The sequence below is a fragment of the Archocentrus centrarchus genome, chromosome 13 (assembly GCF_007364275.1).
Source record: "Archocentrus centrarchus isolate MPI-CPG fArcCen1 chromosome 13, fArcCen1, whole genome shotgun sequence".
NCBI lineage: Eukaryota > Metazoa > Chordata > Actinopteri > Cichliformes > Cichlidae > Archocentrus > Archocentrus centrarchus.
Genome location: NC_044358.1, coordinates 14,687,961 through 14,713,630, shown reverse-complemented (window position 1 = coordinate 14,713,630; position 25,670 = coordinate 14,687,961). Strand labels below are relative to the sequence as shown.

General features: G+C 41.2%; 1 protein-coding gene across 7 annotated transcripts in view; it reads left to right on the top strand.

The window, feature by feature from the left end:
- nectin1b (nectin cell adhesion molecule 1b) overlaps positions 1-25,670 on the top strand; it is a 141,770-nt gene that overhangs the window by 108,448 nt on the left and 7,652 nt on the right. For 3 of the 7 annotated variants that reach the window (XM_030744370.1, XM_030744368.1, XM_030744366.1), the window contains 2 exons: positions 5,383-5,476; positions 10,181-10,282. In XM_030744370.1, coding sequence (XP_030600230.1) covers positions 5,383-5,476; positions 10,181-10,282 — 196 coding nt within the window. Of the gene's footprint in view, positions 1-5,382; positions 5,477-10,180; positions 10,283-16,355; positions 16,543-25,670 lie in introns of all 7 variants that reach the window. The other 4 variants (XM_030744367.1, XM_030744369.1, XM_030744371.1 and 1 more) reach the window with 4 other exon arrangements.

The following is a 25,670-nucleotide window of genomic DNA, read 5'->3' as shown; positions in this document are numbered from 1 at the left end:
CTGTTGCCTGCATGTAATGGTGGCCTGCAAGTGACATACTTGAGCACACCATTGTGAGTGCTGAAAGCGGCAAATGATCAATAATCATTTAGTAGAGAGACAGTCACTCTGGACTTGATGTCTGAAATTTAAAGAATCTCAACGTTTGCTTTGACAGCATGTAACAAACAAACACTTTATGTAGCCAAAAATAAGCAGTTGCATCAAATAAATAAAGCCTGATGAAATCAGTGCCACGACCAATTAAACCTTATCAAAATTCCTTAGACGAGATCTCCAGCTCCATTAGACTTTATCCGAATCGGGGCGCTCGGACCGAACAGAATTCCGAGATGAGATTTAAGTCACATATCAAACTGTTAATCAAACAGAAATCTGGAAGCTTACAGAGGCTTTGATTTACTGAAGCTGAGCGATGTCGTCTTTGACAGACCACACCGTCCAACCTCTCTCCTCCACCTCGTGCTCTCGTCCCTCCTTCTGTGTGCATGATTCTCATCAAATATGCATGACAAGACTTGTGTCAGTGCTGTAAATGTCCTTGTTGTTTCCCACTAGTTTGGCATGTAATGCTCAATGTAGTGAAATGTGATTCAAAGCTTTAATTGTTCAGATGAATTCTTGTCATTTTTCTGTGGCTCGTCATCGAATATGTTCAGTGTCTTACTGAGAAACTGTTTACTTTGTTTGAAATGTCGAATTATGTGAACGCAGTGAAGTTGCAAGAGAATGTGTGGGGCATATTTTAATGCAAGGACCAACTGCAAGATATTCATAGTTCTATATGAGTGTCTAATGTCAGAGTAAAGGGGAAGCATTTAGCCAGACTCTTTAATTCTGCATGTTGATGAGCTGTTAATCAAGCCTGGGCATTTGATAACATGCCTGACTGCACCGCCAGTCACGCCTCTGTTTGCCCTAACAAAGCAGCACATGATGTGACTCAAAATTGGTCAATCCTAATAAATCACCGTTCCTTTAGAGGCTGCACTGGCACAATAGTCAGCTGATTATCAAAATAGATGGGCATTGTCAAAAGCGATGTTCTCAGAATAATGTGTTCATCGCTCTGTCTTTTGCCTGGGTGTGATGTACGACCTCCAAAATGCAGAAAGAGCACTGCCAATTGTGGCCAAAAATAAATCAAAAATTCACTTCCTGGTGTTCCTGACGTACAGCTGCTGTTGACACAGTTGTAAATACTTGCTCGTATAAATCACCTTGATGCCGAGTTCCCGGTCATATTTTCAACAACACCTGAGAAGAACTGCATGCCGAATGTAAAACGGATGTTAAAGCACGAGCTGGGAGCTAACGCCACAACAAGCACGGCTGCAAACACGTCCGCCTCAGAAAAAGCTGCTCTGAGACTGAAATGTAGCTTAACTGTTACTCTGGAAGACATTTGGGAATATTAGCAGTGAAGTGTCATGTTTTAAAAGCTGGTGACATTAGCCGAAGTCATCTGTAGAGACGTGATTTGTTCTTGTGTATCTTTGGTCTACAAACTGGTGACCAGTGCTTTTCACTTTTGCTGTGTGGAGACCTTTTAAATGTGATTAATGCTCATTTATTGATGCACACCTTCTTGCTTTAAGCTGTAACCAAAGTAGATCTGTCCTCCCTGTCTCACTGAGTAACTGTACTGGCTGTGATTTCACATTATTTGCTGTTGTTATTCATGCGTAAAAATGGTGCTTGGTTTCTCTGTACAGAATGTTATACATGCAGTGCAAATGTCTATAAAATCACCTGATATGGATGTTTTTGTACAGCGGTGTTTGTGCACTAGCAGTAATGCCTAAGGTGCTGAAAACAGGTGACGATTTGTGTGCAGCTGTAAAGTTGCAGAATTCTCCCCCAGCAACAGAAACGGTTTTTGATAAACTTGTCAGAGAACAAAAACATCATTTTGCTTCATTTTTGTTTCGTCCTTTCTTCTCTTGTGAGAGGAGGAAAAAAAAAAAGGCCGAGCTCTGCAGAGTAATTGTTGTCCGCCTTTTGAAAAGATCGGAGCTAGACAAAGCATGAAAGTAATTGCCTCCTAAAGATCAAATCACATTTATCCCGTCTTGCAATTAAAAGTATCATTAGCATTTAAATTGCCAAATAAGATTGTGATCAAGAGAAATCAATGAGAGCGCCGAGGATCAGCTCCAACACTCCACGTTGTTTTCCAGCAGCAGGGCTGCAGTCATACGGTGGCTCTCTAATCCAAACGCTTCTGGGAATGCGACACTTCACTTTGTCTCACGTGGAGTGGACGGGAAGAACATCTTAATTCTGACTGCCTGAGCTCAAAAACTTCCTCAGTGGTGCGAAAATTTCAGATAGGAAAGTCCCTTTTTTTTGTGAGCCCGTCGTAAAAGTCATTTTCTTTGCTGTAAATCTTTCCTCACAGACTACTCTTCTCAGTTTAAGGATTAGTTATGTTTTCTCCTCGCTATCCCCTTTAAATCTCCCCTTAAGCTGCCCTGAGCCTTTTGTAGCCAACAGAGCGAGGAGGAGCAAGGTCTTCAAGGTGGATGTCTGAGTAGGAAACACTGCAAACTTGCATGTAGCTTATGGTTCCCTGCCCAGTGCTTTCTGCTCCCCACAGGCTTGTGGTGCCTGTCAGCTTTCATTAGTGTCTGCGCTTCACAGAGCCGACGCCCCCATGCTGCCTGCATCACATTCAGCACTGAGGAAACCTGGGATGCACACGCGGTGGTCAAGCTGTGCAGAACCTCCGCACCACTGATTAATGACTGATTGAAGCGGCATTAAGGGCAGGCCACAGCATCGGCTACATTATGGAAGACAGCACAGAGACAACGATGCTGAACATCTCATTTTTGTCTGTGAATGGACAAATATTAGCAGGAAGCATGTCAAACATTCAAAGCTAAAGCTTTTTTGGGTGGGTGGGAAGATTTCTTATACATTACAACTTTTGAAATTCACAGTTGTAGTTTGAACAAAAGACTTTCCCTTTGGTCACTCAAGGATGTTAGAAAATGCACACATATTAATCAGCACCGCTCACAGAGCTTTTCTGTGTGCATAAGTGTGAGATTCGTACCATGTTTCTGGTACGTTCATCGTGCTTTTATTCCCAGCGATGACGCTCAGATGGCCGTGCTTCTGTCAGATCCTCTGACCGCTTCTTTTGGCACAACAGACGACGTCGCAGCGGGAGAAAAGTGTTTTCTTTGACCTTTACTTGGTTTTACTGTCACACATTTCTAACTTCCCCTTTTACTTCCTGCCCTACAAGTGCAGCGCATTAATAATCTGCATAGTAAAAACACTTTAAGCGCTTCATATTATTAATCTCTAGTAAGGAACTGGGGCACTACTTGAATGACTGGGCGCACACATGCTGTATACATTTTCACACTCTGCACACGCAGCGCTTCATCAAACACTTGTGCTACTTTTGGCTCTGTTTTCCTGCTACTGTGTCAAACAGCAGTGACAGTCTGTGCACTGATGTCGTCCCCAGGCTGCTTTTTCTGTGTAATGTGATTACAAAAGTAGCTGGATTCAATCAGGAAAGGGGAGTATGACAGGGAAAAAGTGGTTGCCGTGGGGCTGCAGTCATGAGACGAGGGAATTTCTTCGCATTTGGTCAGATTTAATAAACTCACTCTGCATAAGGGGCCCCAGCACACTACCTATTTGAACAGGCTCCTTTGCAATAAAATGCAATCATTGGAGGTCCTATGGGATCAAACGTCAGGGGGAAAAAAAAAATTCTGCCTGTCAGAAAGCGAGTGCTGCGTCATACATAAAAATCTGATTTCATCCTGCTCGAATAAATCTGTCGAATCCTGGTGATCCATAATTGATTTGTCTCAAAAATCCTGTCTGACATTATGTTGCAATGCTACGTGTCCTTTTATAAAATGCCAATTAGGTCATCGCATGATGTTCATTAGAGTTATGTTTCAGCAAACTGAAGAGAAATCATTTGTTGCCGCACATACACGAGACAGACAGAAGCTAAAAATGAGTATCACACATTTCTTGGATACAAATGATCTTGTCTTGTCCTAAGTTCTCACCTGTATCAGAATCCAGTCAGTCATAAGCAGTGAATTATAATACTTTATAATGAGCACACTGCTGTACCTGTGAATACCCCATTCCCACAAGACTCATAATTATCTGTCTCAGAGAAAATGGATGTGTCTCCTCTCAAGGCTCAGCGATGGAAGGCGTTATTGTTGAAGACCTAGTGTGCTGCACGCTGCCTTCCTGTGCATTTGCTGTGCCTCTGTGCTGCAGGCAGACTGAGGAGGGTGCCACATGAATCTGGCAGTGGCACGGCAGCCCTGTCTGGAGACAAGGTGATACGGACTGGAAATAATGAGCGTGAAAGAAAGAGTTAAGAGGTGCACTCATGCACAAATTTTCTGCACATTAAAACGGCAGCATGGCCTTGCGGAAAGGTCATGTTATTCAATAAGGACGTGAACCAGTGCGAATGGGAGGCGGGAGGAGCCGGAGATAATGCATGTAGGTACACAGCTCGGTGTCTGTGCTCCACTTCATTATCTTTGATCACTCCTGATATCATGTCAGAATACGACAGATGACATCTGACTGCCAGCGTGTTTGAGGGAAGGGGTTTTCTTTATAACGATTCCGGAGCAACAACCCTTCTGCTTCCCCGTCTGAAATAATTATACAGATACACGTCAAACTGCTTCGGCAGAAGGCTTTCAGCTCCTGCCGCCTTTCCCACTCAGGATTTTGGATGATAATTCAAAATGACTCCACTGAAGAGAGTCCGCTGAAACATTTCACTGTTGTTGATTTACAGAAAATGGTTGCTTACTGTACTGTTAATAGCAGCGTGTAGATGAGCACAGGTGTTCAGCTGTTGAGGCTCTGTTCTTCCCCAGGTGTGTCAACAGAGGGGTGGGGGTGAGTGCCTCGGGATTAGAGGATGTTAGTACGAGGGATGCAGAAAAAGGTGGAAAGCTGCTGAGCTCTCTGTGTCACAGCTCAGGACGATATGTCAAACAAACAGTCGCTGCACAGTAGGCCGGGTGTTTGTCCACGTGGCACTCTGGATGAGGCTCAAACCACCCTTGACTCACATGCCCTTCTCCCTGCCCCCTATACCCCCTCCATTCCTATCTCCTCACTTCAGTCCAATTACAGCCTGCTCTCATTAGCACAGTGTCTCTCCAGCGAGAGCCTTTGAAAGGGCAGGGATGGCTGCCGCTGCAACAAAGCCACCAACACGAGATCTATCAAAATCCAAGGAAAGAGTGAAAAAGGCAAGTGCAGGCAGGACTTCTCATTATAGAGTGGTGTAGAAGGTGAGGGACGTACAGAGTGGCGATCCCTTACTGTGCTGAGTGTCATGTTATCTTTTCACTCTCTTAACAGGACTGACCTCCCACCCGCGCACAAACCGGCCCCTCCTCCACCCAAAAAGAAGAACAGTGACATGAAGGGACACTTGACATCTGATGACATCCAGGTAAGCTCCGCCTCCACCCCGCCCCCCCTCCAACACAAGGTACGAGAACGTTCCCAATTTCTGTGTCTGTCACTCAAGAGCAAGTCTATATTTCACAAAAGCAGCAGAGTGATGTGACTGCCTTCATAGATCTGTAGGAGCAGCTGACCATTAATCACAGAACTCTTTTCTTCTTGGAAAGTTGTTCCAATTTTCTGGATTTTAAGGTTCATTTTCAAAATGTGCGTTTAGTGAGACGAGGCTGAAGTGACAGCGTCGGTGAATAAAATGAACTGAATACAGAAACATCACATTGTCCAAGTGAAGCCAGTGACATGTAACATAATTATCCATGTGTGTAATTAATTTCACTCTTAATAAATAAAGTAATTGTCAGTGGACATAACGACCTTGCACTGCAGCAGGGATGGTTTCTTATAAAGGTGCTTTCAGAAATTTCTGATCACTGCACACAGCACTTACAGAGTATGTTAAATTAAATTATTGTTGTATTCAGAGCTTTTGGTGAAAGTGTGACTCAGGTCTGATAAACAGCTTCCTTTCACAGACCTTTAACCTCAAAACATGTTTTCATCACTTTAACAGGCAGTTTTTTTTTTAATGTTAATCAGTGAAAAACAGCAATGAGAATCTAGTCATTCTCAGCAGTGATCATTTGGTGCCCTCCTCTCCAAAGACGGCTGCTGAGTCCTTGGATGCTGCACGGTCTGAACGTACAGTAACAAACACTGAGAGTCTGGAGTGGTCGCAGCAGCACCGTTTGCTACAGTTCACCTCCTGCTGAAGTTACTTCCTGTTAAAATTAAAGAGCTATGCGATGCTCTCAAGTCCCACGAGTCTGAGCATATTTGAACATTTTCCATCCAGACCTCATTTATACTGTGAGTTACTGGAATGTGCTGTCAGCTGGAAAAGATTACAGTCGTAATTGACGATGAAACGGTGACAAAAACATCTTGGAAACAAAGTGTCAGCGTCAATCACTGCTCGCGTTAACGGCAAAAATCCCACGCTCCAATATTACTATATCGTGTGTACTTTATGCAGTCAGTATGGAGGCTGCTCATGTGGCCTGTTACTGTTATGAAAGTGCAGTTAAACCTCAAACTGCCTTTGGTTAAAAAATATTCTGAACATGCTGCTCATTTGAAACCTCACTTTCCACGGCCACACTGATTCTGCACAGCTCCCCGCTGATGTTTGGCTAACAGGACTTTATTTTTTTGTCAAACGTCCATGAGAACACAATCTTTGTGTCGCATTAGGCTGTTCAAATAGCACCGAATCAGTGCTGCACAAAGGGATTCCTGCATCCCAACAGCTTTCCAGCAACTAAATAAAAATGAGTACGCAGCACTATTTACATCTGAAACTTTATCAGGAGTGTGCCTGAGTCTGCACAGGTTGAAGTGACTTTGCTGAGACCTTTACTGCTGTCAAGGACTGCAGCGCGTAAGAAACTGGGGAGATAAAGATGAAAAAAGGAGTTATTAGGGTCTGAATAATTAAAGATTCACCTAACTGTCAAGTTAGCCACCACCTATCAGCACTGCTGAGAATTTAAATCAAACTTTGATACTTTTCATAAGCCCAAGGTCAAACTGTGAGGCATCTGGGCGGGGGTGCTCTTCTTCCTGCACAACAACTGCAGAGGATTACTTGAGCAAGGCATCGTAACCCTAACTGGTGATTAGTATAAAGATGAGGTTTTAATGGTCACATTACAGGATTTAATGTGTTCAGTTTTATGGCTGCTTCAAAAGAAGGTACACACTCAGCAAACGCACATCAGGAACGACTAAAGTAACAAAAAAAAAATCACAGATAAGCAGCAGCCCCCCCCCCCCCCCCCCCACACACACACACACACACACCACCCCACCCCTGAAGCTGGTCGTGATGCATGAATACCTACTTCAACATTCATTTATGAACCGCTTCAATCACAGAACGTTACAAAACGTCCCAAAATACAAACAAGTTATTAATAAATAATCTTTAATCTTTAAACTTTAATCACACACCCTCCTCGGTTCAGCCGGACCGGTTCCCGCCCCAAAGCCTGTCAATCATCATGATTAGCTGTTTCTTTAAATGATAGTGATCAGCATCTGCGGAGCCACCGGGCAGCTTGTAATGACAAACTTCTAATAAACGTTTGCTGCTGCTTTTTGCTGCAGGTTTAGCTTTGCAGATCCTTTTTTTTCTTTAGACTCAGTGAAAAGGTAAAAAACGGAGTTTTTGAAAGAAATGAGAAATGATGACCTTCAAATTTAGAGAAAAGACTTTATGGGTTATGCGGCATATCTTCATGTGTAATTGGACTGAAATAGTTATTATAGGTTTCCTGGTCTCTTGATTGGGTGACAGCATCTGTGCTCCCTGCAACACAAACACTTGTTGTGAGATGGGCTCTGAGAGCCAGACCCAGGACCTGGGAGCTCAGCGTCTTTATGGCTTCAACAAACCTCTAATTGCATATGAAGTCTGGCACTCAGCGCACTGTTTGACCGCTCAGCCATTAAATGCTTCACCTTTTGATGTAATGGGAGTAGAAAAGTTCACACCACCCAAGTACATAATATCATTCAAAGGTTTTTATTTCTACTTTTTTTGGGGCGGATGAAAAAAAAAAAGGGATTAAGCAGAATTTGCAGGTATGAAGAGAAAAACCAGAGTTCAACAGCCATTATACGAGTCTCACATTTTCACTGAAAACTTCATTGTTCTGAGTGACTTTAATTTCCTTCATTAACTTTTATTTCTTTTCACTGCAAAATGTGCAGGTCTGACAAATGTTTTATGAAGCCTTTGCCTTCAATTGTCATTAGAATATTAATTAACTCCTTCGCGCCATTAAACGTCTCTATAGCCTGTTTTGAGTACCCGACCTGAGAAACGCTTTAAAGGCACTTTGATGTCAGAAGCATCAAACTTTGCTTTTGTGATTATGACAGATTGTGACAGATCAATTAGAAGTCTGCAGCGAGGAAAGTCTAAGATCGACAACCCGGTGAAAGGAAAACTGTAGAGGAGGACCCCCCCCGATCCCCCCACCCCAGTGATGTGTCTGTTATAAGACTGGAGGAACTGCTGAACCTTGGTTTTAAAGTGAGACCCTCAGCCCCCAAATATTACGAATACTAACAAAAACAAGGCCAGCTGTTGTGATCCCATTTTCATGTTTCTCTTTAAAAAGCGCCCGGGGCTACAAAATAATGCGAAAACAGAGCGAGGCCTGCAGTTAATATGAACATCAAGGAGCTTCTCCATCAACAAGATCTCAACATCGCTGAGTCGTTCTGGGATACATGGAGATACAGAAGCAGCTGAGACGGGATACCTGTAACCAGGATGCTTAGCACAGCCGACCTGCAGAAGTCTCACTGCCCTTTGTAATATACCAATACTACTGCATCATGACATGGAATTATTGAAAATAATGTGACGTGTGTTCACATTGAGCTCTGTGATGTTTTCCTCCCTGGCAAACATGCTTTACAGTCGTGCTGGCGCCCTTTTCTGATTTCTGAGGCAAAATGCTGAATTTCCAGCAGTGAAAAGAAGTGAAGTGTCCAGTGACGAGGCTGCTTTGGTGCAGCCGGCTGGTCACAGGCACCCCAGACTCAGGCTCCTCAGACTGCTTTGACAGGCTGATGAGAGACAAATGAATGGAGCCTGTCTCGATGCGGACGCAGCTCTTTTTCATCCATTCCATTTCTCGGGAACTGTGAATTTATTTTATAACTTAAGTCCATTACAGGTATTTAGTAACTGTTAACTCACATATGTTATGTGCTCATCTTTGAACATCATGCTCTGGAGGTCTGCTGATCAGGTTTCTGAATGAAGCTTAAACCTGTTTGAGATGTTTTCGTGTCTCATGCTGTTATGGTTTTTGCATAAATAAGATACCATCTGACTTATTAACAGTTCTGCACCAAAGCAGATGCTTTAAAAAAATTAAAATAAAAAGGTAAGATTTGTACATCTCGAACCATAACTCTTCAGACACACTGAAATTATTTGCCTGGATTATGATTATAAGAAAATCTCTATTCAAAGGCATCCAAAGGAAGATTTGATCAAATGTGAGGTCACTATAACCTAAATATACAGTACTGTTATAGAAAAAAGTGGCAAAATGTAAAAGTAGAATTTATTGTATTGGATGACATAAGATTTCACAGGTGCACCTGATCAAATGAGTTTACATGTTTCAGTGAGCCTTGACTCTGAAAATAATAAAGGCTCACGTGTGAACCATAATCCCTCTGTAACACAGCGGCTATGTAGCTCAGCTAGCTCTCACAGCTTTACAGTAGCTTTGGCATTTCAGCTCAGATATTTCAGAAGTTTGCATCATGTGTTTGTGTGATCTGGAGGTGATTCATATGACTAAAACTTTGATGCACATAATAAGTTTAGGTTCAACAGAGCTGCTGAAGTCAACCTGCTGTCAAGCTGCAGTCTGTCGGATTCAGATTAACGTCGCTGGTTTCTGTTCATTATCACAGAAAAAATAAAGTGCCAACATAATGTTTTGCTGCTGTTTTAATTAATGCACATGCAACGACAGGTAGCCGTTCACACTGACGCTGCAAAGCTAACCTCGGTGAGGCCTGCAGAGCTGGCTCATCTGCCCCGTTTGTTGGGTTTTCGAGCTCGTCACGAGTCATGCTGAGCTCTTGGTGTTTCCTGTAGGTGGTTCATCTCGACAAGGAGGAAGAGATGCAGAAGCTTCCTCTTCAGCCTCCTTATTACGACATGGCACCCTCTGACTCGACCCCCTTCACCGATAAGCCGGTGAGTACTGACGCCATGAGCGGAGCCACGTGAGCTTCACTGTAGAGGGGTCGTCCACAGCTGCTGTGTTGGGTCAGTAGTAACTGCTGCTGAAAGGGTGAATATTTGGTGCTGTTGTGCTTGTCAGTGTTTCAGACGTGATTTACAGCGAATGGTGCTTCTGTACAATCACTGAGGATCTTTCATTTTTGCTTGTCTGGTGTTAAAAGTAGAAGCTGACCAGTAAATCCACTGGGCGCTTTGACTAAGCTCCTTATCTCATCATCAAAATCAGCACCTCTCATTTTCTCTGTAAACCTGGCCGGCCGCCATCCTCTCTCTTTCTCTCTCTGTGGACTGTTTCACGTCGTGAACCCGAAGGCCTGACCTCTGCCTCACCTCCCCTACACTTCCTCTAATCCAATGTAATTACTTGTGGGTTTGCCTGGCAACCGTCTGCAGATACATTGCAATGCGGTGCTCTACAGTCTATCATCACCCTTGAGTGTTAACTGTTGACTATGAAATGTTTGACTCGCTGTATCAGATGCCTCTGCTACCCCCCCCCCACCCCCACCCCCCAGTGCCACAGATGCTTGAGAGTATCGGGGGGGCTTTATTTGCTTTGGCTGGAGTTTCTCTGTTTGAGATGAAAAAAACTTTTAGACAATGCATGTGTGTGTGTGTGAGCTCATGTTGTGTGTGTGTGTGTGTCTGTGCGCATGTGTGTGAGCTCGTGTTGTGTGTGTGTGTGTGTGAGCTCGTGTTGTGTGTGTGTGTGTGTGTGTGTGTGTGTGTGTGTGTGTGTGTGTGTGTGTGTGTGCGCATGTGTGTGAGCTCGTGTTGTGTGTGTCTGTGTCTGTGCGCATGTGTGTGAGCTCGTGTTCTGTGTGTGTGTGTGTGTGTGTGAGCTCGTGTTGTGTGTCTGTGCGCATGTGTGTGAGCTCGTGTTGTGTGTGTGTGTGTGTGTGAGCTCGTGTTGTGTGTGTGAGCTCGTGTGTGTGTGTGTGTGAGCTCGTGTTCTGTGTGTGTGTGTGAGCTCGTGTTGTGTGTGTGTGTGTGTGTGAGCTCGTGTTGTGTGTGTGAGCTCGTGTGTGTGTGTGTGTGAGCTCGTGTTGTGTGTGTGTGTGTTGGTGGCTAAAAAAAAAGCTTTCTCCTGTGTCACTGTGTATTGTGAAGCTTTGCTGGAGTAGCCACTGTAATGTGTTCCTTATTGTACCTTCAGTACTAACTAAGGTAAGAAGTGCCATATTTACAGTAAGGTGTGGTCACCAGCGTTACCTCTGAGATCAGCTCTGCACTGTTTTTTAGATTCATGACAATTAACCTGAATTTTTGTACTTTTGAAAAGTTATCATCAGTCCAAGTCTCGACACTTGAAGGACAAGTCGATGTATGCGTTACCTTTGTGCGTGCTGGATCTTCACCAGCTGACACGTTGTTACCATAAACATGAGAAATACTGTTTCTGCTTTTTCCCGTCCCACTTTCTGGCTGCTGGAAATCCTCACAGATACATATCACAGTGCTCGTGTAGACCTGCTTCAAGATAAAAGATCCTGCGTTTAATATTTAGATATTAAATTTTATTTCTTACAAAATGTTCTAAAATTTTGAAATTTTATCTCCGGCGTTTTCACTTATTGAAGAAAAAATTGGAAAAGCCTATGAATATGCAAATAGTTCTAATTTTAAAAGTTTAACTACTAGATATACATTTTCTTCATACATACTGTAACTGAAATCCATTCATAATGCATGCTCAGTGCAGCCTTCCAGATCATGCTTATGTAAGTTGTGTACTACTCTTGCAGTTCCTGTTGCAGGTACTTCAAATTCAGACTTCAGTTGAGTCCAGAGAAACAGACTTTCAGCCAACCGTCTAAAAACTGCATTTCAGTGTCGTCTCAGCCGTGAAGCTCAAAGTCTTTTTGAATGGAGGGAGGTTTTAGATCTATGCTGCCCAAGTGTGTCAGAGGACTCATTAACCTTTTATTAAAACTGTACATGTGGTCTGGATTTGTCTTCAGTAGGAACCAACGGATTCAGAGCCGAGTGCCACTGACAGGAAATTAATCAGGAGCACCAATAAAAAAATGGAACCCTTTAAGGATATAAATGTTTTCCTCACAGTTTATATTAAAACAACTGATCACAACAGTCAGCCAGCTATTAAAGTATTTGTACAGCTTTATTCTCTATTACTTAAATAATAGTGACTGAGTTTAGTGCTTCAGTTTGAAGTGCCTTGCTCATTTACAGGTCAGTCGTTTTGCTTTGGGTGCCTAGAAGAACAGGTATGCATGTTTCAGTGTTCATAAAACACATGATTAACTGTTATAGATGGCTGTACATTACTGCAGCACCTTTTTATACTCAGTGTGACTCTGAGGCTGAAAGAAAACCTCTATTTTATGATTATAGGCATAGATTTAGTCTGCCATTAAAACCCTCAATTACTTACATCAAAATCATGATTTTTTTTTTGTGTCTGTGTAAAAAATGAAAAAGCTAGCAGAGTTATAGGTTTCACTATAGCACACAGACCACCACCAATGTGCAATGTGTGGGCACTAATGGAAACGCGGCAAATGTCTCCACAGAGTGGGCACAGAAGTTTACTGAACAGGCTGAGAAGGAACAAATCATATGAATAATTTGGCTCTCGAAGTCCTCAGATATCAACTCAAATGGACGCAGATTTAGACTTCACAGATTTAGAGTTTATGTATTTAGAGTTGTCTTTCAAAAGCTAAACAACAACTGAGAAAATACCTTTCTGAGTGATGCTGTTCTACAACATGTTACAATCATATACATGTTTTGTTGCTGGGAGCCTGTGAACACACTTTTGTTCTGTCTTGCAGCCAGTGACAGAGCAGCTCGGGTTCTTCCATCATGGCTCAGTTTAGCAGAGTTAGCAGAAGTAACTCTGGCAGGTAAAACAAAAATGGTGGACTGTGAGGCAGCTGCTGCTAATGTTCACATTATGCTTCTAGCCTTTAGGCGAGCACAGAGAGGTCAAAGGTTAATGGAAAAGACTGAACTCCGAAGCAGCTCAAATTAAATATAAAAAATGCTCTGTCACTTTTCCCACCTATTACACACACATATATAACATACAAACTAAACTAAAAACTATAAATGACATTAAAGGATTTCAGAACACCAAAACCATAATATGGGCCCTTCAGTGTTATACTGATGCACACAAACTTTCTTCATTTCCATTTATTGTTCTTACTGCTGAGGTTTGTGCTCCTGTATTAGCCTGCCAGGTAACCTTGTTAAAACTGCTTTGCATTTTCGGCGCACTTTATAAATGACTCGTTCTCACCGAACTTGAGGGATAACTCAATTACTATCATCCTTTTCCCTGGGCGAATTGATTTTGATTTTCTGTGTCGTTATTCAAGGATATTAAACTATCATCTTCAATTCTCTGCTCAAAGGGACTGGATGTTTAATTCCGATAATCCTCGGACACCAAGGGTAGATTTTCCTAAGATTTATTTCTTATCTCTGATAACATTCCACTTAAATTGAAGTTTAGGGCTGCTCTTAAGATGAATAGGGTATCACTGAGGTTTTCAAAACACTATTTGTGAAAGACATGCATTGACTGCTGAGCGTCGAGTGTTACTAATGATGATTCTCTGGGGGCAAAACACTATCTGCCAATTTTGAATGCAATGTGGCTGTAATTTTCCCCCTGATTGCACTCCGGTCATGACAAATACTCCAGATATTTAAATATCCAGTGAGTGCAGAGTGTGAGTGGTGGGGAAATATGCAATAGTGGAGAGATTGCAAAGTAGATTTAAATTATTTACAGGAGATTCTGTAAAAGCTTCAGACATTTCTACCTAATCTTTTCTCAGATGGAATTAAAGTACATTGACGCAATGGGGGGGGGGGGGGGGGGGACAACATGTACCATTTCATTGCACCTCTCCTTCACAGATCCTCACCGCCCAGCTTTAGATGTGGCAGATGCACATCAATGCTTTGCATTTGCCTGTAACTCTCATTTTACTCCCCTGATTTCATTAAAGCAGCATATTATACAAAAGGTGCTATATGTTTATGCATCCACTCTTTTTCTCAACACAGCAAAGCAGATACTGCAGATTTTACATTTCCAAAAAAATGTAAGAATTAAAATTTGTCCATTATCTTTTATAATATTACATTTTATTTAATCATCAGTGGCCATCTGACCTCTGTTTGTATCGTCTGTTATTCAAAATAAGGATTGCCACTTCCCCTGCATAAAATCCATCTGTAATTTTCATTGCTTTTAATTAGAAAAGGGACAAGAATCAACGAGGTTGTGTTGGCTCGAGTGTTTATGTTGGTTTCAGTTTTTTATGTTACCATGTGAGTAAATATATTTTTTAAACTTTTGTTTTTGGTCAGTTTTGAGTCTGATTAGTGGAGAAAAAAATACAAATGTTTTTATTGGATTTGGATAAAGAGCGCTCAAAGCTGTCATTGTCATTTATTGATTACCCCATTAAGGTCATTTACCCAATCATCCACTTGGCCAATTCCTCATCGAGTCAATCATCGGACTTGTTTTTGTGCTCGGTGGTTGAATTGTGGCTGAATGAAGGTCTTTGTCTGTGTTTATATGCACACTGATATCCCAGTACAATGGAAACCACGCAGGAGCTCCATTAACTTGTTTCTGGGCTTTGCCAGTATCTCCGTGTGCTGCAGGGTAACTACGGTCACAGGCACGAACGGTTAATTCAGTCATCCGGATCCATTCATTACCGGCTCGGTCCATCTCAAATCAGCACGTTTTTAGAATATTTTCTGCTCGACCGTCTCCAATATGCATAAAAATGTTTTGGTCCAAAGTCTGAACATACATAATGATTGTGGGACTGTTTATGTTTATGTTTTAATTAACCAACACGGAGACATTTTTTTGATATTTCTCTCACAAATTCCAGATCCGGATCCAGTTTGATGGTAAGAAAGATCAGTGGAAATTTAAGGCTGTTATCTTTAATAGTTCTTGAGATATTCATGTTCGAACATTGCCTCAGATTTCAACGTCCAAAAAAAGGATTTGATATAAGAAGCAAAAATTTCAGAGGAATGATTTTATACATTCAGACTTTGGATCATAAAATTTTTTATGTAAATCGGAGATAATCGAGCAGACAATAACCTAAAGATGTGACACTTCGAGATGGAGTGAGCCAGGTCCTGAAAATAAAATAAATAAATAAAAAAATAAAATTTTCTTCATTTTGTGTTAAAAGTTTTCTACATGCTTTATTTTGCATTATTGTGAAATTTGACTGTATAATTCAGATATTGTCATAGTTGTTTTTTGCAGTGTGAAATATTTTATGAGTGCGCTCAAAGACTTTTATAAAATATTTTAACTGGCCAATACTCAGATATTGTTTTTTAATCTGTTACAAATTAGAGAATTTTAGGCTTTTATCTTTAATGTGTTTATCTAAAAAAAAAAAAAAAAGTCCTGAATGTGGGTCAACAGAAAAGTGTTTCACAGCAGTCATTTTATACGTTCAAACTTTGGACCACAAAATTTTCTCTGTGACTCGGAGAAGGTCGAGCAGAAGGTCCGCGTTAATCTGAGACGTTTCATTGTACGGGCGTGTGTTCAGACCCACAGTGGGTTTGGCTCGTTTCATGTTTGTTTGAATCCAGTTTTCATGGCTATCAAATGTACATAATTTCCTGGATATTCATAGATGAGCTACACATGCACAAAAAAGCTTGAAGTACACGACTTTATTATGTGCACAGTAAACAAAGACTAACTCCTCCATCTCAAAGCTTTAATTTGTTGTTATATATTCATTTTCCTGCTGTTATGATTTTCTGTTCAACAACTCGGTCTTCTCATTGGCTCGTCACATTCATTGTCACTTTTTTCCATGCGTACACATTTTTCTTTGTCTTCCTCTCCAACACTGCTGCTCACACACTCAAAATGTCCCCATGACCATAAAACCTTCAGTCATCAGTTTTCTCATCTCTCTCTCTCTTTTCACACTTTCATTTTGTGGCTGCCTCACTCCTCACACACTTTCGCCTCTCTTGTCTCCAGAACTCTGGCCACAAGGACTGTGATGTCCAGTATGCGGAGCTGGATACTGCAGCTTTGGCCTCCTCTCCCAGCCCACGAAGCTCTGCTCACACTGGCCCTGGGGACCTTGTCGAGTATGCAACCATCCAGCCTAGCTCACACTAGCGCATGCCATTATAGGCCTTTCCCCTCAGACTTTGGCCTCAAGGTACACAGCGATGCACTCCATCCCTTCGTTCATACCCCTTTCACATGCACTGACCTTCCTTTATATGCTCCACATGGTTCCCTTGTCTACCTCTCTCTTTAGCCTTGGTCGTTTCCCTCCTTGTTGCTCTTCAGAAACTTTGATTGAAGCAGAGTGATTTTTAGGCTGTTATTTAACACAATAGCACTCAAGCAGAGATGTGCAGTTCTTTGGCAAAACAGACATACAAAGAAACTGAAATTGAAAAGCACATTATAGCAAGAGATCATAAGATCAGCCGTACAAGTGCTCTATAATTTTCAGGAAATATCATGCAAAATATGGCTCACCGACAAAGAGAAAACAATTTCTTTTTCTTCATGTTTTCTTGATGCTCCTTTTGTCATTCAGTCTTTGTATGCATGAAGTCTGACTCTACAGCGTTCCTCTCAATAATATGTGAGATTTAGCAGCATGAGTATTCTGCACGAACAACTTACAGGGATGTTGAACATGTCTGCTGAAATGATGCTTTAGTGTGTCTTTATGTCACCCTAATGGGATATTGAAGATATCATATGTAAAATACTTTTCTGAACATGCCAAACGTGGCTGTCGAGTGATTACGCCGCACTCGGCAGTCCTGATAGGTAGGAAACACCATTCTGCTCTGATGTCTCATCTGAACGCCAGACAAGACAGCTGGGAGAAGTCCTTCCATCACATGCAAACCGCCATCTACGCCACATGAAGTATTCCTTATACACATTCAGGAAAGTGGGAGGGGGGCACAATCACCTTATTGCTACACTGGTTAGACTGGTTTCTGTGGCAGTGCATAAAGCAGGTAGTTGTTCAGGCCTTTGTTGAGGCATAAAGAGATGCAGCACAAAGTGCGTGTTAATATTACACTCTAATTTTAACCCGGTGAAGTAAATATAGCTACAAATGCATTACTGCACACAGAAACTTTAAGAAATCACATCTGGAAATAGATGTTTTGTATATTAGTTAACAAAGCTGGAATGAGAATCTTTGTGATAACAGAAGCACCATTATTACTGCTTGTCGTCCTAAACTGCAATTTCAGATTTACTATTGAAGTAATTTGCAGGTGTGACATCTCTAGAGAGCAGAAAATTTAAAGCTACATTAAGTATTCACTCACTGGCAGCCCCAGATGGTATCAGGAGATACTCTGTGAATTTTGAGCAGCTAAGTAGCCAGAAATCACAGAACGTGATGTCCGTAAATAACAAACACTTTTCTCAACAGAGACAATCTGATGTCTTCCACTGAAACAAGGAAAAGAAGACAATAAACTGATGAGTCCAGCTTGTTGCCAGGAGACAACAAGCTGGACTCATCAGTCATCTACTTAATTCTAATTATTTGCCTCTTGATGACCCAGTGTGACAAAAATGATAAATTTGAATGTGTGCCAACAATAAACAGACCTACACAAAACAGTTCAACTAAACCTTCTTTGACATGCACAGTAAATAATTACAACATCTGTTGTGGAAGAGCTTTTCTGTCAGTTATTCAGCTCATAAACACAATAATAAAACAAAAGAACAACACAGAGAAAATGTGCTTCAGTCCGCCAACTCACACAGAACAGATTTGTTCTTTGAATGCAGAGTAAACTTGTGCGTCGCTCCAAGTGCACAGCAAGCTTTGTGGCAACAATGAAACTCCATAAAAATGTTTAAAGTATTTGTTTAAATTATGTATTGTACTGTGTAAAAGTCTTGAGCCACGTGTCATTTCTTTGTGATTTGCTAGAAAAATGTAAAACAAGAGCAGCAATTTATTGAAGTGTGCAAACGTGCTTGGAGATGTAAATAAGGCAAAAATAAAGTTTTCACAATTATGTGAAGTTTGAAAGTCAACATTATATCTGCATTTATTCTTCAACACAGCCTGAATTATCTTTGGAAACTTTCCTATAATTTCTTTAAGCAGTCTTCAGGAATAGTTCTCCAGGCTTCTCGATGGACATTCAAACCTCTTGTTGTCAGGATGATCCCACACTGCTTCAGTAATGTTGAGGTCTGGACTCTGGGGCGGCCGGTCCAGGACTGATCGCGTTCCACTGTGTGTTTTTCTATTGAGGTGTGCTTTTACTGTTGGGGATCATTGAAGCCAGTCAGACACTTTCCAGGTATTGCATGGTGGATCAAAATCTGATGGTATTTTTCTACATTCATAATTCTGACAAGATCCCCAACATCACTGGCTGAAATGCAGCACCAAACATAACAGAGCCTCCATGCCAGCAGATAGGTACTGTCCATCTGCTGTAGATAGATATTTAGGCCTGCCACTTCTTCTTTTGTCCTCCACTTGTCCAGTATCCTCAAATTTTGTGAGGACACACTGCACACCACGCCAATGTGTGCCAGGTTTTTGGCAAATAGTTCTTTGGAAATCACCTTGTTGGTGCAAAAATACTGTTTCTGTCTTTGTGCATAGGAACAAATGATGTATTTTGCAAAAGGATTCTAATAACAAAGTAAAAATACATTTTGTAAAGACAATGTATTTTTTCAGCTGATTTGTCTGTTATATGTAGAAACAACACTGGTTCATCCCTTGAGCTTTGTGCCATTTTTATGGTTTATCCTTTAACACCGAACCTGTCGTCCGTACTTCAAATGTCCCGCAGTTCACGGACTTCTGGCAAAAATTACCATAATAACCCTATGTTGGCTGTGAAGTGCAATTTCTCAGCTTTTAGAAACTGTTTGAATTTTTCCAATAGGACAATGGTCGTATAATTACGGTAATTCGATCAGATGTCTCAGCAGTGATACGCTCTGTGTTAACCAGCTATTCACGGCAAATAAGGGCAGGTAACCAGTGTGTCTGCAGCGATCACCTGGTGTTAAAGGGTTAAATGGCACCAACCTCAAGGGATAGGTCAGCGCTAGTTGGCTAAACAAACAAACATTCCTCTGAAAAAGGACTGGACTGAAAATAAGTGAAAAAATTAGTAAGCAGTCAGTGTCTTTGAAGGAACTTTGAAGGACATTCAGCCTGAGGAACTATTGCTCAAGACCACTTAAAAAAAAATGACAAAGTTTGATATAAAGAAATGACCATGGCCCAATACTTTTGCACAGCACTCTATTTATATATATAATGTATATATATCATTTTGTTCTAACTTACACTGTCTGTAGAAAGTGATATACTTATACACCATGCTACCAAAAGTATTCCCTCACCATCCAAATCATTGAGTTCAGGTGTTCCAGTCACTTCCACAGGTGTATAAACCAGCACCTCAGCATGCAGACTGCTTCTGCAAACATCAGTGAAAGAATGGGTCGCTCTCAGGAGCTCAGTGAATCCCAGCGTGGTACCGTGATAGGATGATACCTGTGCAACAAGTCCAGTCACTGCTAAATATTCCACAGTCAGCTGTTAGTGGGATTATAACAAAGTGGAAGTGATTGGGAACGACAGCAGCTCAGCCATGAAGCGGTAGGCCACATAACATCAGAGTGGGGTCAGTGGATGCTGAGGGTCATAGTGCACAGAGGTCACCAACTTTCTGCAGAGTCAATCACTACAGACCTCCAACCTTCATGTGACCTTCAGATCAGCTCAAGAACAGAGAGAGCTTCATGAATGGGTTTCCATGGCAGCTGCATCCAAGCCTTCCATCACCAAGCTCAATGCAGAGTGTTGATGCAGTGGTGTAAAGTGTTGATGCAGTGGTGTAAAGCACGCCGACACTGGACTCTAGAGCAGTGGAGACGTGATCTCTGGAGGGATGAATCACACTTCTCCATCTGCCAATCTGAGGGAGGAGTCTGGGTTTGGTGGTTGCCAGGGGAACGGTACCTGTCTGACTGCATTGTGTAAAGTTTGGTGGAGGGGGGGGTTATGGTGTGGGGGTGTTTTTCAGGAGTTGGGCTCGGCCCCTTAGTTCCAGTCAAAGGAACTCTTAATGCTTCAGCATACCAAGACATTTGGGACAGTCTGATGCTCCAACTTTGTGGGAACAGTTTGGGGATGGCCCCTTCCTGTTCCAACATGACTGCACACCAGTGCACAAAGCAGCTCCATAAAGACATGGATGAGCCAGTTTGGTGTGGAAGAACTTGACTGGCCTGCACAGAGTCCTGACCTCAGCCTGATAGAACACCTTTGGGATGGATTAGAGTGGAGACTGTGAGCCAGGCCTTCTCTCCAACATCAGTGTCTGACCTCACAGATGTGCTTCTGGAAGAATGGTCAGAAATTCCCATAAACACTCCTAAACCTGCGGAAAGACTTCCCAGAAGAGCTGAAGCTGTTATAGCTGCAAAGGGTGGGCCCACATCATATTAGACCCTCTGGATTAAGAATGGATGTTACTCAGGCTCATGTTTGTGTGAAGGCAGACGAGTGAATACTTTGAGCAGTATAGTGTATATTTCTAAAAACAGTGTCATGATCCTGTTAACCCAGGGTTTTTGTTTTGAGCCTCGACTCCTATTTATGTTAATTAGTATTTATTGTGGTTTTGCAAATTAGAATTTTATTTTCCTTAAGCGCTTCCTTTGTTTCATTTTCCTCGTCTTCTGTGTTATGTTCTTAGTTTTAGTTCATTTGCAGCTTAAGCCTTTCTTAGTTTAGTTATGTTAGTCTTGCGTATGGTTTATTTATGCTTTGATTCCTTCAGAGTGCTTGCCTCCTCATGCGTCAAGTCTGCATTTCTGTCTTCTCGTTTGTTCACTTTCTGTTTTATTTTGACAGTTCCTTGTCCTGTGTGCTTTCTATTCAGTTTTGCTTCCCTTGTGTCATTAGTGTCATTTTGTTCACCTGTGTTCCCAGCTGTCTCCACTCCCCTCATTATCCCTTGTGTATTTAAGCCCTGATTTTTCCTCTGCTTGTTGTCCTTTTCATTAGCTTCCCTGCTGTGTGCTTTTAGTTCCTGATTCATGTTTTTGCTTTTGTTCATGCCAAGTTCTGGTCAAGTTAAAGTGAGTTTGTAGTTTGCGCCGCTGGCTTAAAGACCAGCCCTGCCTTTTGATTCTACCATTTAGCTCTCGCCTTTCGAGTCCTGCACTGGGGTCCTTGCCTGCCACAGTGTTACATGACAAACAGGGAGTTTAAAAATATCAGCCGGTCGCAGCAGACGGCTGCTCTGAGCCTGGTTCTGCTGGGAGTTTCTTCCTGTTAAAAGGGCGTTTTGCCTTCCCACTGTCACCAAGTTATGGCTCACTGGGGGAGGGGGGGTTGTCTGATTGTTGGGTTTTCTGCAGTGTCTCTACCTACAATATAAAGTGCCTTGAGGTAACTGTTGTTGGTATTTGGTGCTATACAAATACAATTAAACTGAATAAATTGAACTGAATTGTGAAAACCAAGTAAGTGTACAATGGCTAGAGATGTAACAAAAAGACTGGATTTGCATCATGTGTTTTAGTTTAGCAAAAAAAAAAAAAAAAAACGGTCAAGGACAGAAAAAAATGTGGATAAAAGTGTTTTTAAAGGCCTAGGGAAAACAAATGAAATACACTGACATGGTATATTTCGATGGTGTTTCCTCATTATGCTAATACAAAGTCTAATTGTGGTGGTATTATTAATTTCTATATTTTGTCCAAACATATTTGCTGTTGCAAATTATACCAGTTTAAAAAAAAATAAATAAATAAAATGACAGGATTGCTTTAAGCAAGCAGACATGCAGCACAGCACAGCTGAGACTGACAGCAATAAACTAACAATAAAGTCAGTGCCTACAGGTGAATGTCAGTTGGGGGCAAGGCTAATAAAAAGCTACATAACAACCAACCACTATAGTGGTCGTAGCAACTGTTTGCAAATTACTGGACCTGCAGAAGCATCAGTAGCACTGACAGCTTAAATACACATTATTATTGCAAGGGTGCACTGAATATACTGAGAGACAGTCGTGTGTATTCTGTGTATTGTTGCAGCATACTAATGTTTTAAGCCTAAAAACATATTTGCATAGGAGAAACGGAACTTAGTCTTTTTAGTGTGAGTTCCTATAAAACAGTATTTAAATGTGAATTCAAACCTGTCCTAATTAAAACAATAGACAATATATCACAAAATATTCTACTGCACCCTCCTGAGATTAAGGCTAAATAAATTGCAGATTTCAATATTCTTGCATTCAGTACCCCAGCTTTGATGCAGAGCCAAGTCTTTACTAATACCCCAGACTTATCTTTGGTATTAAACCTTTGGCAGCAGCATGTTGGAGGAACTAGTCCAAAAAATATCTACAGTTAAAAATAATTATTTCTGGCTTCTCAAAATCTTCATTACGCTCACTTCCGGAAAGTCAGTGTTAGTTTCATGGTAGAAAAAGAAAAAGTCTCGTGTCAGACTGTGATGCCTTTTTATAAACTATTGAAGCAGATAAAGCTGAATGGGACTTTAAGGTTCTGAAGACTATGAAGTAAATTGTTTCATGATTAAATTATTTTTCAAACAGTTGTTTAGAATAGGATGGTTTTGAAATAATTACCAGTGTTGGGTGTGTATCACACATTTCTTATTGCTTTTCTTAAAAGTAATGCAGTGTTACTTAATTACTCTGCGGAGTCATTTTTTACGCTACTCGCTACAGTACTTTCTCGTTACTCCGTAAACTGACCTGAAACACGGTTAACAATATAAACCTGAGGCTACAGTTCCACTCACCAACACAAATCTCCATCCTAATGAGAACACACATATGATCTTTTAGTTTTTACGCATGAAGACAAAACCGACAGGATGAAGCGCCCCAAAGAGACTTGTGATCACCACTGCTGAAACATGGACGCTACGCTGCTGCAAGTCTGACTCATTACTGAAATCTGAGGTTCAGGGTCTGGCTGCTGGGCAGGGGTCGGCATCCACTCAGCTTTAACATCATTCTGGGTTCGTGGCTAGCTTTGTGTTAGCACGCTGTCTGTGCAGATGTTTGCCAAGAGCCAAAGACAAACCGCTTGAAAGCCGAAGTGTTAGCAGCATTATGCAGTTTTTTGTGTACTCTTGTCCTTTCGTGCAATAAAAGTAAAAGTAATGTCCATGTCGCCAAAGCAGCAGATCACTCCACCATCTTCTTCCTCCAGGCAGTGAGCTGAAATCAGCTGATTGTAGCACAAACTCACAGGAAGATAAAATCATCTTAGTTAGATTTTTTTTTCTATCCATGTTGTGAAGATAACTGAAGAGCCTTTGTAACGCAAGTAATGACATAGCTGTAACTGTGATGTAACATCTGGATTTCGTACAGTAACGTGTTACATTGGAACGCATTACACCCAACACTGATAATGAGACCATGAGGCTTTCATTACAAATCCAAAGAATTATATTATATATATAAAATAAACAACACTGGGCATAAACAGTAAATGACAGTATTTGAAAAGTGATATCTGATCTGAACAGATTAATAAATCTATTCAACAATCACATTCCACATTTCTGAGCAGAAAAATGAATGTTTATTGATTTACTTCTTCTGTGAGTTTATACAGCATATTCAGTCAGCATCTCTCTAACTGATGGCACATTGTTCCAACATTAGGTTCTCCTGGGAAATGCCTGTTGACATTCCCTGTTTGTAATAAGCCCTGTCTTGGCCGGCTCCAGTCATGGGGTTACACTATTCAATAAAATCTTTGTTTGCTGCGCCAGAGACTCAACCACTAGTTTATATCCAGGGTGACAACATTATCATTTCATTTTCTGCCTGTGTAGCTCACCTTTGGCCTGTGATTTAGAAGTAATCAGTGAAATAAATCAGCCAACTGTTAATCACAGGCTGATTGTATTTTTCCAGCATCCGCTGGCTTTGACAGAGCTATTACATTATCAGATATGAAAACTTATTTGTACCATCATTCTCCAAGGTTACGTTATCTACTCTTTACTGTATACTGGTGCTTAAAATGACTTCAAGGTGAGTCAGATTTCATTTAGATTAGCTTTCATTTTTTAAGTGTGCACTGGTGATGGTTCTTTTTCTTCTCTTTTGCTTTACATTTGAACAAAGTTGGAAGAATATCTGAAACCTTCTTTTCTTCTTTAATCTGACTTGAATATGAGTTTAATCCAATTACAGCTTCCTGTAGCTTAAATACCTTTCTAAAGAAATGCTTTGGAAGTTTTACCACTCAGGCCAGTGTTGTAGTAACACTTACTGCACTTGGTTTTCAAATAATTGCGTAACTGGTAACACAGTTTGTCTCATGTTTGAATTTTGTTATTTGCAGACGGCTAAAATAAACAATGTGAAAGTGTCAGTAAATTGCTGTGGAAGATATCCAGTTAATTTGACCTTTTGTATCTCCTCCTGTGTATTAAGTAAAACAGGTTTGGGTAGAATAGGAATCCTGTGCTATTGTTGCTTCTTTCTGGCCAAGGCTGACTGGATAGAGATGGCAGGTAAAAGCAGTGCAGGTAGGCAGGCTGTGGTTTTCTTTCTTTTACCCCCCAGTGGAATAAAGTGATACTGTTAAACACACAAAGCCTTAAATATCAGTTCAATTATTGTGTTGAATTACAGGGACTTCTGACAAATCTTTTATTTTGGAGTGAACGCAACCTGAAGCACAGATGCTGAGCAACATGGGAATAAATCAAAGCAGAAGGGTCAATAAATCCAATTACTCTTCAATTAAATGCTGGAACAAGTAAGATATTTTGTGAAACCATGGATCAATGGTGACTGATGGTGCAGCAGCCTCCGAAGCAAAGCTTTGAATGTGAAACTGCTACAGAAAAAAACATATGTGCATATATACATATATCCTATACAAATGGAAAGATGAAGATTTAACACAAAATATTAAGAAAACTGAACAGATTCATCACATTAAATAAATTCACCCACCCAATGCAATCCAAGGTGCATCTAGTGAAGTACAAACTGTAATAAAAATGCCAAATGAAGTGCCAGGTGGATGCAAGAAGTGAAGATCGAATTAATTATGGAAATCTGAAAAGGGGGAAAATGGCACGATCTCAATTCATGATAAAATCCAGTAAAGAAAAAGCTACTTTTCAGCAGCAAATGGAACATCTCTGCCATTAAATGTTCAATCTATTTCTGCCCACCTGACAGAGAGAAAAGCCTGTGAGAGCAGCATCGGCATGTTGAAGATTTTCAATCCGTTTGT